The 15,523-nt window shown below is 39.9% G+C and overlaps 1 protein-coding gene across 1 annotated transcript in view; it reads right to left on the minus strand.

The window, feature by feature from the left end:
• Positions 1 to 975: 975 nt before the first annotated feature.
• Positions 976 to 15,523, minus strand: part of GJE1 (gap junction protein epsilon 1) — a 29,448-nt gene continuing 14,900 nt past the window's right edge. Inside the window, exon 3 of the mRNA XM_066594555.1 lies at positions 976 to 1,371. Coding sequence (XP_066450652.1) covers positions 976 to 1,371 — 396 coding nt within the window. The remainder of the gene's footprint in view (positions 1,372 to 15,523) is intronic.

Below are 15,523 nucleotides of genomic sequence, written 5' to 3' on the forward strand. Positions count from 1 at the left end.
TATGTGCTCAAATATATCACAGAATCGTAGAGTTAGAAGGGACCTCAAGGGTCATCTGGTCCAACTCCCTGCTCAATGTTAAATGCACAGTCTTTGGCTTATTATTCATTGCAATTATGTGTAATAAATCTAAATATGTTATGTATTAAAAGAAGGATATTTACTGAGTGGTAGGAATTGTTGTTTAAAGCAGCTTTTTCCTAGAAGGAAGGAAGGAAGCCATTTTTGCTGGTTTCCCCTAATGGTAAACAAAAGAAATTGAACTCTATTTGATCACAGCAATAAACCTTTGTTTTCTACATGTCACGTAAGTATGTCTACTACTTTATCATCAAGTGAAAATATACCTTGCTATTCAATGTTGGTACTTTTCCTCCAACTTTTCAGCCACAATCATTCAATGGTTATTAATTGATATTAGCTCAATATGTACATATTTACAAATACATGATATCAGTGCTGCCAATACAGCGCACATAAAATCCTGCAGTAAAATTGCAGATATGTCATCTATTGCTGCATTTAAAGAGACGCTCCTGACACGTCTGTTCTAATAAATACTTCTATGCTCCATGAAATAACAATTTCTTGAGTATATTTTCTTAGAACTGTGCGTTGTGCCGTTCTTCTGTCATTCCACATGGAAATTTAGGAGTATATTGCCAGTTGGTTTTTATAATTCCTCTTCTCAAAAGGGAGTGTCCCTACGCAGACCAGTAATGTCAGCACTGATTGGGCAGTGTGAGATTGATCAAGAACACACCCCCAACTGGGAACACCCAGTTGTCAATTTTTTTAAAATAAATATATTTAGTTAGAATAGCCGAGGAACAGCACAATACAGAGTTCTGTAGATTCTTATTAGAAATACAAGTAGTTACTAAAACAGACATGTCAGAATTGCTCACAGGTCCTCTTTAATGCATCGTTACATATTTAAGCACCAGAAACACGATAAGTTGCACGTACTGTAGGTTACTGATTGTTTAGGAATCCCAGCCGCCTACATAGGATCTCAAAAATCTCAGCTACACACAATACCATTGTAATTACTGTAAATGTATACATAGCAATTAGAAAAATTGTTTTCTCAAAGTGTTCTGGCACCATGCATCTGGTAAAGTTATATTTTTTATCTAGGCTTCCTGCATCACATTTAAATATTGGATTTACTTGAAAGCCAAAAAGATGACTCTGTAACCAGAAGGCTACTACTTCCAAAGTAATCCTTAACAGTACAGAGATGATATAAAAAACAGTGTAAACAGGCTTCTGGAGAATATCTTCTTGATCAATACTCTTACAGGCTGCGTAGAGATGGAAAACTGCTCCCGGAACTAACACAGTAACAAGCTGTAGAGCCCAAAATACCTGCAGAGAGAAAGAAAATGTCTTACTACCACATACACAGTAAACATTTAGAAAATGAACATATTATTAAATAGCAGTGTTGTCCTTCTTTATATCCAAATAAAAGGCTTTTATGCGTATTCAAGAGATGTTCACAAATCCCTTGATTTTTGGGGGGAATGGCTTTATAAAGGATGGCGATCGTCCGAATAATTGTAAACAACAGTTGTTCAATGTTAGCACAGTCGCCAAACAGGGGGGTGAGCAGTAATTCACTCACTTTACTTTTCAGCTCAACTAAAAAATAGTCGCTGGTTGATCAAAAGTTGCCTGGTGTAAAATTGCAGTTCACATTAAATGACTTGTGAATGAATTTGCATGCGGATAGCCCCTACAAACAATATCTCAACAAATAATGAACAATAAGTTAAAGCTTTCAAAAACCCTGTACGCTATAGAGACTTTTCTGAGTGCCTATCTGGATGATAGTTGTTCGATGTGAAGGTTAAACAGCCATTCCAGGACATTTTTGTTTCCTTGCTTCCATGTAATGCCCTCTGTGACAAGCCGGATACTACAGTCTTTGCTGTTTGAACCGGAAGTCACTTCCTCTACTCATTCCTATGAAAGTTCCACTGTTTACACATTTTGATTTGGTTATCCATTATCCCACCTGACCTGTAACGAGCCAAACTGGTAGACTGGAAGTCACTGTCTATTCAATGGGTATTATAAAAAAAGCAGACAATAAGTATATTAAGTGCCTTAGTACTCTGGGAAAACAATAAAAAGTTTCCCTATAGTGGTCCTTTAAGGGTATGTGCACACATTGCAAAGAAAATCCATACCAAAATCTGTGTGTGGATTTTAGTATAGAACTTGCAGTAAGTGAATTCCGCAGTGCAAATCTGTGCAATTTTTGCAGAAATACATTATACTGCAGATATCAAAATCCATAGCATTACTGTATTTCGCAACAGACTTTTTCTGTTGTAAATGAACAGGGTTTGTTAAAAGGTCTCCAATAACCCAAGATACAAAACAATACATTCTTGTACAATTCAGTAAAATATACACTACCAGTCAAAAGTTTTAGAATACCTAAATTTTCTTAGTTATTTTTTACATTAACACACTTCAAGTCCAGCAAATAATATGAAATGGTTCAAAAATAAATTTAAAAATATGAAATATTAACCTGAAATGCAACAGTAGTCTGAATTTAGGATTTTAACTAAAGGGCTTTTTCAGGGAACACATCAAGGGCAGCTGATCTGCAGCGCAGAAAGCTAAATATGTTTTAAATTGGATGCAAACTATTCCTACAGGTGTCTCAAGTTTCTAGTTTACTTTAACCCTCTGATTCCATATAACTGGTGTTGGTACAGACTGCATTACAATACCCTCTAAGGCAGGATTTCAATAGCAATGTGCTCTGTCCTGAAGAGCAAAACTATCATAATGGCAAGAAAAAGGCAATTAACCAAAAAGACAGACAATTATAACCCTTAGAAGTCTAGGCCTGTCCTACAGAGAAATTGCCAAGAAAACCAAGGTGGCAGTCTGTACAGTTTCCTATACCATTAAAAGGCACTTGGAAACTGGAGAAAACTCTTGGTAGGAAGAGGTCTGGCAGACCAAAGGCCACTATAAATCAGATAACTTTTTGAAAATCAACAGTTTGCGTGATCGGCGCCTCAAGACACAAAATGGTACAGCACAGCTTAATGCAGCTAAAAGTAAACAAGTTTCCATTTAATCTGTGAAGAGAAGATTTCTATCTGCATGTTTGACAGGTAGCATATCAGTATGAAAGATTGCAAAATAAAAAACACAAACTTGCCTGGGCCAAGCAGCACCTCCAGTGGACTACTGAAGAGTGGAAGAAAGTCTTATGGGCAGACGAATCAAAATTTGACATATGTGGTATATCATGCAGGGTTTTTATACACAGTTTTTAGTAGATGAAAGGATGGTTCCTCAATGTGTGACCCCAACTGTCAAACATGGAAGACGAAGCTTGATGTATTGGGCATTTTTGCTGGATCCAAAGTTGGCAACTTGAACATGGTAACTGGCACACTAGACAAAAAAGGCTATCACAGCATTTTCATACGCCATACAATACCCTCTAGTGTATGCCTAATTGGTCAGGGGTTCATATTATAGCAAGACAATGATCTAAAACCTACGTCTAGGTTATGTCAGAAGTACCTAAGAAGACAAGAAAAAGCCCATAGGATTCAAAGAATGGAATGGCCTGCATAGTCTCCAGATTTAAACCCCAATAACCCTGTTTTGGGATGAACTGGACAGAAGAGTTAAAGCAAAGCAATCTACAAGTGCGGCACATTTGTGGGAAATTTTGCAACAATGTTGAAAAGAAATTTCTGAGCAATATCTTAACGCAGTTGTAGAAAGAATGCCTCGATTGTGTAACACTGTTATATCAGCTAGAGGTGACTACTTTGAAGGTTCAAAAATCTAGATTTATTTTGGTGAAACAAAGTTAATCCATTATTTTTATTGTTTATTTGTTCAACGATTTATTTTCAAAGTACATTTGAAACATTAAACTGTGCAAATATCAATGAAAACTGGAAAAATTGAGGTGTTCTAAACTTTTGACCGATAGTATATACATATATATATGTTAAATATACACGTTTTTTTAAAAACCATTGTTCTGCAGAAACTTGCAACGTATTACCAGTTTTCCGTCATGCTAACACATTTATGAAATTGTGGATGGATGGGTTACCCAGGGCCCAACAGAATTGTTAAAACTTTCACCACACAAATTATAACCCAAAACTATGCCATCAAGGAGCTGAGCTGAAGCTATCCTGCACTTTTTACTTTTACAGGATCCAAACATGTATTTGGCAAAACAAATTGCAACCTTGACACAATACATGATGCTGTAATACATTCATGTAAAAACCAAAATTGGCAGACCAACAAATTTTCATTACTAAGGGTTAGTCCTTACAAAAAATGTTTTTCATGTTAGAGTAGATGAGTAGAAAAAAAAACCTATACCTCCCTTTTTTTTTCTTTTAAGTATTTGCAAAGAAAAATCATATTCTAGTAGAGATGTAGAATATTAAGAGAAATGCACAAATTTCATATATGTTACACAATATGTGGATGAATTTTAATTCCAATTTCAGGGTGTGTTCACATGTAGCTGATTTTCTGCAGATTTTTTTTTGTAGATGTTGGTACTGATCTGCAGCATATTTCACCCTTCCAATTGAATTCAATATTCTGGTCAGTATTTTGCATTAGAATTTGAAAGCCAAAACCAGGACCAGAGCATAGAGAAAATCCATAAGGGCCCATGTACACAGCCGTAGACGTTTTACGTGTGCCCTGCGGCACTGTAAAAATCCCTAAACGGCAAAGGGCCCGGCGCATATATGCCAAGGCCGCAATGCCGTGGGTCCTGGGGAGACATTACCCCTTCCCTCCCCCTCGCTGTCTCTCCTCCCCTCTGTCCGTTTACAATGGGAGGGGACGAAGCTAAGCTCCTTACCTGCCCCTTGTCCACAGCTTAGCCCTGTCCCGTCCCCTCCCATTGCAAACAGAGGCAAGGGGTGAGTGGAGAAGGAAGTCTAGCAGTCAGGAGTCTATGGAGCTGCCGCCGCCGGCATGGAGGCGCTCGGTCGGGCGCTTTCACACCGCAGAAATACGTCCCTGTGCACTGATGCATTGTAAGCCAATGCATCACAGGGGCAATGTATATCGGCCGGGCGTGAAAACCCGGTCAATATATGCTCATGTGAATAAGCCCACATGATGTTTAGTCTTTTTTTTCACTAAGACATTTAGTGTTTTTCACTTAGGGCGCCTACTCACTTGCGATATGTTTTCTTGCGATGCAAAAGTGAGGGAAAACGCATGATTATGAAACCAATGATTTTCAATAGTTTCATACTAATTTGCGATTTTTACACTCAAACCTTGCAGCGCAAAAAAAATGTTGCGATATCACTCATTGTTTTAAATGGGGCCAGCGGCAGCAGCCCCAGGCCCATTGAAAACATAGGGAGTATATCGCAGACTTCTGCCACAGCTGTGACAGCTATGGCAGGGGATTCCGTCATCCCCGCGGGGATCGCGGAGATGAAGGAATCCCCTGCCATAGCTGTCACAGCTGTGGCAGAAGTCAGCAATGCTATCCCATTGCTTTCCATGGGGCCGGTGCTGCTGCGGCCTAGTTGATAACAGTGGGTTGCAGGCAACCCCCGCAGCAATGATTTTTGGGGAAGGGCTTGAAATATAAACCCTTCCCTGAAAATCATCCCTAGCTGAAAACAAAAAATTCTTCTCTCCGGCCCTGGCAGTCATCTTCTGTCTTCTGGAGGCAGGGGATTGAAAAATCCCCACCCCCTGAAAGCGCTGGTCTGATTGGCGGAGCACTCAGTCAATCACAGGCAGCGCTTTGCCATTGAATGACAGCTGAGCGCTGCCTGTGATTGGTCAAAACGCTCAGCTAGGTGTGATTTTCAGTACCTGTTCTGTCTGATATCTTCAGACACAGCATTTTGACATGTATTGGCATGGTCTATTCCTCATCCGTGAAACGGCCAGTTATAGAACATGCTTTGTGTTTTTTCGTCCATGTAAAATAGTGTAATGGGGCTGTGTGCTGTTCATGGAAAAAAACTAGCAAACCGTCAAAGCAACTCTCTGATCCCAAAGAAACAATTCTGTCCTGGGACCAGAGGGGGGAGTTATTTCAATTACCATTCTCCTCTTCATCATTATTCCTTAGATCCACTGGTTCCCTTGCCTTCCTTTTAGTCTTTCAAGAGGGCCACTGCATGTTTCTAACTATCTAATGCAAACTGTACATTGGTTAGACCACCGTTGCACTACACCTGCTCTCTGATTAGCCAGCACAGCACATGTGATCAGTGCTCGCTAATCAGAGAAGTGCAAAGTGTTTTGGATTACTGATGCACAGCGTACATTGGGTAGTTAGAAGACTGTGGCAACCGTATCAGAAGACAGAAAACGTCATAAAAACCAGTCCCTGCGCAACATTTTGTCTTGGGTCCAGAGGGTAGCTTTAAAGATCACACTAAAATTACAAAACTTTGAACTTTCAGAGCAGCTTTTTTTGTTTTGTTTTAGTTTTTTAATCACTCTAGCATTTAACCCCTTGGAGACACAGCTTTTTTTTTTTTTCTGCTTTCAAAAAAAATAATGTATTTGTAATTTTATTGACATAGCCTAATGAGGACTAGTTTTTTGCAGAAGGAGTTGTATTTTTCAGCTATACCATTACTTTTATCATATAATGTACTGAAACACTTTTTAAAAAATCATAAAAGAGAACAGTGCGCAAAAAAACTCTATTGGTAAAACTGCGCACAACAGAACAAATGGAAGCTATGTTGTTGAGCGTAAGGTAAAAAACACACCACCTCAACTAGTAATCACAAAGTGTCCCAATTTTATGCATTAAACAAAGCTATATATATATATATATATATATATATATATCAGCAACTGGTGGACTGCAGGCACTCACCATGAATAAAAGAAAGCCTGTTAGTCAACAAGGGGAAGCCGTCCATAGAAGTCCTGTATAGTGGTGTTGTTCCTATTTGCACACCCTGAAGAGAGGAGAGGTCTGGTGTGAGCTGATTTGCGAGTTAAGGTCCATTGAGACACAACGATTATCGCTGAAAATTTATTCCAAAGCCATCTTTTGAGCGATAATCGTTGTGTCTAAACCCGCTGCCATCAAGCACTGTTCGTTCACTATTCATTCATCACTGATTTCTAGCAAGCTAGAAATCACCGATGACTGTTATCAGCGCCGTGTGCTGATTTTCTCAGCGGGCGGCGCTGATAGCAGTCTTTCAGCTGGTATCCTGCTGGGACTTCCCAGCAGGATACCAGCCATAAGCTCCGAGAACAAAAAAGCTCTCAGCATTTCTGCTGTTCTCAGAGCTATCAACTTAGCGGGATACCAGCTGAAAGCTCTAAGAACAAAGCAGCTGTTTGCATATACAAAACAGCTGCTGTTCTCGGAGTTATCAGCGGTGTCTCGCTCCACCTGCATTTAACTCTTTGAGTAGCTAATTAGCTACTTAAGAGTTATGCAAAGATGATCGCTCAAAACTGTCACTCAAACTATCTTTCATCTTTCAGTGTAAATGTACCTTTAGTGTCAGCGTGCATTCTTTTAGTTCTGCACTTAGCATGCAGCGATAACCACCCCCAATGAAGATTGTGAGGATCAGCTCACACCAGACCTCTCCTATGGATTTGCCTAATGGTAAATTGGACTGCCTTGGCCAACAGGATGGTGACCCCTCTGGCATAATTAGAATAAGTGGCATGATAAGCAGAGCCAACAAAGGCCCATTTAGGCTCCAATATTCAAAATCTTGCAAGAGTGTGTCCTGAAATAACAAAACATTGGTGGAATACGTTCTCAGAAAATTTAATTCCAAGGCTTCTTAAAATTTAGAATTCAGGCCTCTGACATTCCAGGAGAGCAGTTTGCATTGAATATCAGCCATTGCCCCAAATAAAAATATAAGCAGTGTAAGAGACCCGCATAACACCAGAAAAGTAGTCGCGCTGAGGAGAAAAAAGACAAACTTAAACAATTTGACAGATAAGTACACACAACAACCTTAGCCATCCAGTCCAACATAGGACAGATATGAATCCCATAACCATTGTAACAATGAAGCTCGTTGCAAGGCCCGCTAACAAAAAAACAGAAAGTGAAACATCGAAAGAAAACCACAAAATGCAAACCTTCCCTGTGAGAAGACAAAAACTGGTACCATAGAGGTATAGATAGTGACATCAGGACAATATACATCCAACAGTGTTGCTAGTAGCCATCAGTAGAAGAGGCAGTTCATTCAGAAGAACCTCAATACGGTTTAAAACACACCCAAAAAGCCCATCGAGGGAAGTCACAAAAATACAACACAACATGTCATGAAACATGAATAAATGCAGCACCTGTGGCCAACCCGAGCTAGGACTGTTCCTCTCTACGGTAGGTCTATAAGCATTAAATTGCATCTGTGCAGGCAGTTCTCTAGGTCAGTGATTCTCAACTCCAGTCCTCAGGGACCCCCAACAGGTCATGTTTTCAGGATTTCCTCAGTATTGCACAGATGATGAAATTATTGTTGGTGCCTCAGACATTGTCACAGGTGTTCTTACTATAGGATATGCTGAAAACATGACCTGTTGGGGGTCCCTGAGGACAGGAGTTGAGAAACACTGATCTAGGTCATCTAGTTTATTCTTTTGTGCAGCAGAGTGCAGAGTCTGCACCCGGGCCCTAAGTCAAGTGGTAGCACCTTTCAGGTCCGAGACACAGGTCTCTCCCTCAGTAGTGCGCTCCCACAGAGACTGGTCATCCTCATGCACCAGACTGAAGTCCAAGTGAAAGGCATTGATCTTTTCAGTAAGTACAGAGTGGCACTCCACTATTTCATTAATGACACCCAAAAAAGTCGGGCTAGCCACAGAGGGTGTGGATGGAGCAACAAACTGAGCAGAAGAGTTCTGAGGGTCAGTAGATACAGTAGCCTGGGTGTCCTCCATGGTGCCAGATCGTGCAAATTGTTATAGTTTATTAGTAATCTTGATCAATTTACCTGGGGTCATAAAGAAGGTACAGAGGCAAATAGAAGGGTGATAATAGTAAGCCGGAACTCATCTATATATATAAAATTGAATGTATGTCTGTCTGTTTGTCCTTTATGCGCTACTACACCATTCATCCGATCGCCATGAAACTTTGGCAAGTTGTTGAGTACACTCCTGGGAAGATTATAGGCATAGTTCAACTATCCTATGATAAATGGCGCGTGTGCGAGCGTCGTCGACATTTACGCCCCCCCCGACACAGATCGTTTGATTTCCATCATTGCCACTAATTCTCTCACTTCGCGATGTCGTAGAAACATGAAATTTGGCACAGGCATTGATTATGTCATAAGTAGGAAAAGCTAATAGGTCCCAACTCGATAACTCAATTCTAAGCGCAAAAGAATTAGCGTCCAAATTTTACGTACGGAATCTAATTTTCTCACTTCCCAATGTCATAGAAACTTGAAATTTGGCACGAGCATTGATTATGTCATAAATAGGAAAAGCTAATAGGTCCCAACTCGATTACTCAATTCTAAGCGCAAAAGAATTAGCGTCCAAATTTTACGTACGGAATCTAATTTTCTCACTTCCCAATGTCATAGAAACTTGAAATTTGGTACGAGCATTGATTATGTCATAAATAGGAAAAGTTAATAGGTCCCAACTCCATTATTCAATTCTAAGCGCCAAAGAAGTAGCATCCAAATTTTACGTACGGAATTTAATTTTCTCACTTCCCAATGTCATAGAAACTTGAAATTTGGCACGAGCATTGATTATGTCATAAATAGGAAAAGTTAATAGGTCTCAACTCGATTATTCAATTCTAAGCGCCAAAGAATTAGCATCCAAATTTTACGTACGGAATCTAATTTTTTCACTTCCCAATGTCATAGAAACTTGAAATTTGGCACGAGCATTGATTATGTCAAAAATAGAAAAAGTTAATGGGTCCCAACTCGATTATTCAATTCTAAGCGCAAATGAATTAGCGTCCAAATTTTGCGTACAGAATCTATTTCTCTCACTTCCTGATGTCATCTATACATATAAAAAGGAATGTCTGTCGGTCTCTCTGTCCTTTTTGCACTACTACACCATTCATCTAATCGCCATGAAACTTTGGGAAGTTGTTGAGTACACTCCTGGGAAGATTACTGGCATAGCACATCTATCCTATGATAGGTGGCGCACGTGCGAGCATCGTCGACAGTTATGCCCCTCAGACAAAGATCGTTTGATTTCCATCTCAAGCACAAAAGCAAAAGGCATTACGAGTAACGGGATGCGTGTTCAACTACAAAATGATGCATCCGCCGAACGTTTCGCAAGACAATTGCTGGATATTGAGAATGCTGAGGTAAAATGAAAGCTGTGCTGTGATTGGTTGCAATTTCTTATACTGCTGAGGTAAAATGAAAGCTGTGCTGTGATTGGTTGCTATTTCTTATACTGCTGAGGCAACATGAAAGCTGTGCTGTGATTGGTTGCTATATATTATACTGCTGAGGCAACATGAAACCTGTGCTGTGATTGGTTGCTTTATATTATACCGCTGAGGTAACATGAAAGTTGTGCTGTGATTGGTTGCTATATATTATACTGCTGAGGTAACATGAAAGCTGCTGTGCTGTGATTGGTTGTTATATATTATACCTCTGAGGTAACTTGAAAGCTGCCCTGTGATTGGTTGTTATCTAGATATATAAAAACGAATGAATGTATGTATGTCTGTCTTCGCAGCAACGCGCGACGGGTAAGCTAGTATATTATAAATAAGATCACTGAGAAAGTTCAGTGGTTTACACATTACTAAAAGAGTAAATGAGGTAAACGAACTGAAGGAAAGTTGAGGATGTGTGTATTCCTGCAGTACCTGCTGTGATATCAAAGTAGTCCACTAGATGGAGACAGAGCATAATAGTTCCTTCATAGCTTTAACCCCCTAAGGACATGGGCTAGTTTGGGTTTAAGGACGCAAGGATTTTTGGTGGATTTTAATCTCCATTTTTCAAAAGCCATAACTTTTTTATTTTTCCGTCCACACGGCCGTATAAGAGCTTGTTTTTTGCGTGGCGAACTGTAGTTTTTAGCGGTGCCATTTTTGGGTACATAGACTATATTGTAAAACTTTTATTATTTTTTTATGATAGCAGGGAGAAAAAACATATCAATTCTGCCATAGATCTTTGGGTTTTTTTTAAGGCGCTAATTATGCAGCATAAATGACATAATCCATTTGTTTCACCGGGCCGGTACGATTACAAGCATACCAAAATTTTAATTTTTTTTTTAGGTTTTTCCATTTTTCTGCAATAAAAATCCTTTTTTTGGAAATCTTTTTTTTTAATATAAATTGCTGCATTTAAAGTCCTATAACTTTTTTATTTTTCAATGGATGGAGCTCTGTGAGGGCTTATTTTTTGCTAGACAAGCTGTAGTTTTTATTGGTACCATTTTGGGATACATACGGCTGTTTTGATCACTTTTATTGCGTTTTTGGGAGGCAAAACTTATGTACAACTTATTGTACGTGTCGTTACAGACACGACGATACCAAATATGTGGGATTTTCTTCATATGCTAATATGAGAAAAAGCCCAAAAAAGGGGTTTTTTAAACTTTTTTTTTTAACTTTTTTATTTTTTGTACATTATTTTGATTTTTTTTTTACATGATTTGTGTCCCTCTGAGGGACTTACACCATACCAGCTTTGATCGCTATGATAAGGCATTGCATGACCTCTCTCCTGTAATGCCTTATCGCTTATCATAGGCAATGGCAATACAGGACACCGCTATCTGGCATCCTGTTGCCATGGCAACCAGCCAGGCTCTCTGCGATTATATCGCAAGAGCCCTATAACATCATAAAGGGAGCGCGCTCCCTCTGAACCCTTCCCATGCCGCGATCTACATGCACCCCCGCTGTTGCAGCAGGAGGCTGCCTATCAGTGACAGACGGCTCCCACTGCTGGATAGCGCGAGATCGCTTCTGATCTCGCGCTATCCATATGACGTAAGGGTACGTACAGTTGCGGGAAGTACCTCGCTGCCATAACGTACCCTTACGTCATATGGAGGGAAGGGGTTAAAGTGATATAGTCCAGGCTAATATTGAGGTGGAGGCTTTGCAGTATAACCTAAAGGTGGCATTCTCTTACTGCTCTGTAGCCCTGTGGAAGGCAGTAGTGGTACAAATAATCACTCACAAGCACTAGTAGGACAATGGTGGTATTCCTCAGTGAGAAGCAAGACAATGGTCATGTATAAAGCAGAGTCCCTAGTTGTGTGGCGTGACCTAGTGCAAGTTATGCAATGCATTTACCACTTGCTTCAAAAAGTCCCCTTTCTTGAAATTAGTAAGTAGGACCAGAGGTATGCGGATGCACGTCTGTTCGGCTTGGCTGTCAGCCTCTCACCTGTGTGTCAGATTTTTAGTCCAAATTGAGCCCCAATTTTTTCTCACTTGGCTTAGTAAATCCTTAGTAAGTCTAAAGAATGATGTCTATAGACTTTGTTCATTCTTCCACAAATCCCCTACAATCTTGCTGTGCAGCAAATAGTAACTGCAAGGTTACACCAATCATCCATAGCTTTACTGCCACCTGTCTAATATTGTGTTGGTCCACCTTGTGCTTTGATATTTCAGACATGGACTCCAAAAGACCTCTGAATGTGACTTGGGGTACCTGGCACCAAGATCTTAGCAGCAGATCCTTGAAATTCTGTAAGCTCCGAGATGGAGCCTCCAAGAATCAGACTTGCTTTCCCAGCACACCCCACAGATGCTCAACTAGTTTGAATCCTTGAAATTTTTGTCATCTTCCTCCAATTCATGAAAGTTTTTCAGTGTGAAAGAGTACATAATCCTACTGAAAGAGACCACTGCCATTAAGGAATACCCTTGCTATGAAGGAATAGATTTGGTCTACAACAATGTTTAGGCCATTGGTTTTTATGTCAAAGTAACATCCACATGAATGCCAAGATCGAAGGTTTCCCAGCAGAATATTGCCAAGAGCATCACATTGCCTGTGTCGACTTGCCTTCCTCCCATAGTGCATCCTGGTGCTATCTCTTCTCAGGTTAGCAACACACCCAGCCATCCACATGATATAAAAGAAAACATGATTAATCCAACCAGTCATCTTCTTTCATTGCCCCATGGTCCAGTCCCTAATCTTCACATGTTAATTGTCAGTGCTTTGAGAAGTGGATAGGTGTCAGCATGGGCAATATAGAGCAAGCTGTGATTCACTGTGGTTTATGCCACTTTTAGCCATCATTGAATTTTTCAGTAATTAGGATCAGGCTAGAAGAGCTAGCCTTTGCTCACCATGCGCAGAAAAGAGTGTCCACAACCCTATCGGTGGTTCGCTCGTTTAACCACTTTTGGTAGATATTAACCATTGCATACCTGGAATATCCCACAAGACCAATCATTTGCTTTAACCCAGTTGTATAGCCTAATCACAATTTGACCTGAGCGAAAATCACCCAGATCCCGTTTCTCTAGCTTCCAACACATCAAGTTCACGAACTGACTTTATCCCGCCCTTTGTTATATGCCATTGTAAAGAGTTAAACAATGTTATTCCATTGACATGCCAGTGTCGTTATAGCTAATCCATGTATACAGCCGAATGACTATCTGGATGGACGGAGAAGAGATGTCTGTCTATAGACACTACCAGCCTGGATTAGAGCTTTCCAAGGAGATAATCTTGTAGATTATGAAGATTATACTATCATCCATTAGAGAATTTATAACCCCTGCTATATGTAATGTGAACAGGTAGTTTTCCGCCACTTAAACCTAATTTCCTTTTTCCATCTGAAGGAAACTTTGAGATTTATTGTTGGCATTTACACATCCTCTGTTTTTTCTCCTGCTTTCTTTCTTCCATGCTGTAAAACTGACATTGAGGACTCTTGAATAACATTCAAAACAGTTGCATGAAAGAATCTATGATCCACTTTATGTGGTGGCTTCTGTATTCATATCTGCTCTTGAAGTAATAATTGGTACTGCAATGTGTAGTCTACTAATTTCCTAAAGAGAACCTGTCACTTTAAAAAGTGTATCAAATCTGATGGTGGCAATTTATTAAAACTGGAGAAACTGAGCAAATTGCTGACTGTTTTTTATGGTATATTCAGAATAACTTGTATTTTTTAACCCTTTGGCAACATGCATCGTATCTATATGGCTCAGCAGCCAAGTACTTAGCACAACACACCATGCATGAACGGCACTGCTAAGTAGATCCAGAATCGACAATAACTCTGATTTATACTGTAAATGATGTAAGGAAATTATTATTATTTTTAAAGCCAAAATTGGGGGTATTTTGTTCATTCCACCTCCTAAAAAAAATAAAAACAAGCAATCAAAAAGTTGTCTGTACTCTAAAATTGTGACAATGAAAATGTCAGCTCATCCAGTGAAAAACAAGCCCACACACCGATGGAAAAATTAAAAACTTATGGCTCTCAGTAAATGGCAATAAAGGATTTTTAAAAAGTGATTATGTGTTTTTTTCTGTGCAAAGTCTGTAAAACAATTAAAAAAACTATATAAATTTGGTATTTCCGTAATTGTATTGACCCATAAAATAAAATTAACATGTGCTTTATACCGCAGAGTAAGGGTGGATTCAGATGATATACAATATACCATTGTGCGCACAAAACCACACATGTATTAGAACCATTGGTTCCCTATGGTGTGTTCACATGTCCGTGTTTTACAGTCGTGCAAACGCGCGCACCTGTAAAACATAGAACATGCGTGCAGCATAGGTCCGTTGGTGCGTGTAAATATTACCCGCGGAGAGTCCCCTTGTCACTGAACACTGTGACAGCACTATCACAGTGTTCAATGACAAGGGGACTCCCCACGGCGAGTAAAGAATCCCCTGCCACAGCTGTCACAGCTGTGGCAAAGGATCTCAATGTTCTTCCATTGCTTTCTATGGGACCAGCGCTTCTGCAATCCCATTGAAAGCAATGGGCTGCCGGCAAGCCCTGCAGGGATTTTCAGGGAAGGGCTTTAAATATAAGCCCTTACCTGAAAATCATCCATAGAATGTGTTAAAAATAAAAAAAATACATACTCACCTCTCCTCAGCAGCCGGAGCTCAGGTGCGTCCAGCCTGTTTTCTCCCTGCACTGCTATGAATCTGTTTCAGCAGGCGGGGATTTAAAATCCCCGCCTACTTACAGGGCTGTATCTGATTGGCTGAGTGCTCAGCCAATCACAGGCAGCACTCAGTCATTCATTGAATGACAGCTGAGAGCTGCCTGTGATTGGCTAAGTGCTGTAACCAATCAAAGGCAGAACACAGCACTCAGCTGTCAGTGCTGTCACAGTCTTCAGTGACAAGGGGACTCCCCGTGGGAAATATTTACATGGCTTTGGCGGAGAGGTGTATATATATATATATATATATATATATATATATATATATATATATATAAAATTGAATGTATGTCTGTCTGTGTGTCTGTCTGTTTGTCCTTTATG

This window comes from Eleutherodactylus coqui, chromosome 3 (assembly GCF_035609145.1).
Source record: "Eleutherodactylus coqui strain aEleCoq1 chromosome 3, aEleCoq1.hap1, whole genome shotgun sequence".
NCBI classification, from domain to species: domain Eukaryota; kingdom Metazoa; phylum Chordata; class Amphibia; order Anura; family Eleutherodactylidae; genus Eleutherodactylus; species Eleutherodactylus coqui.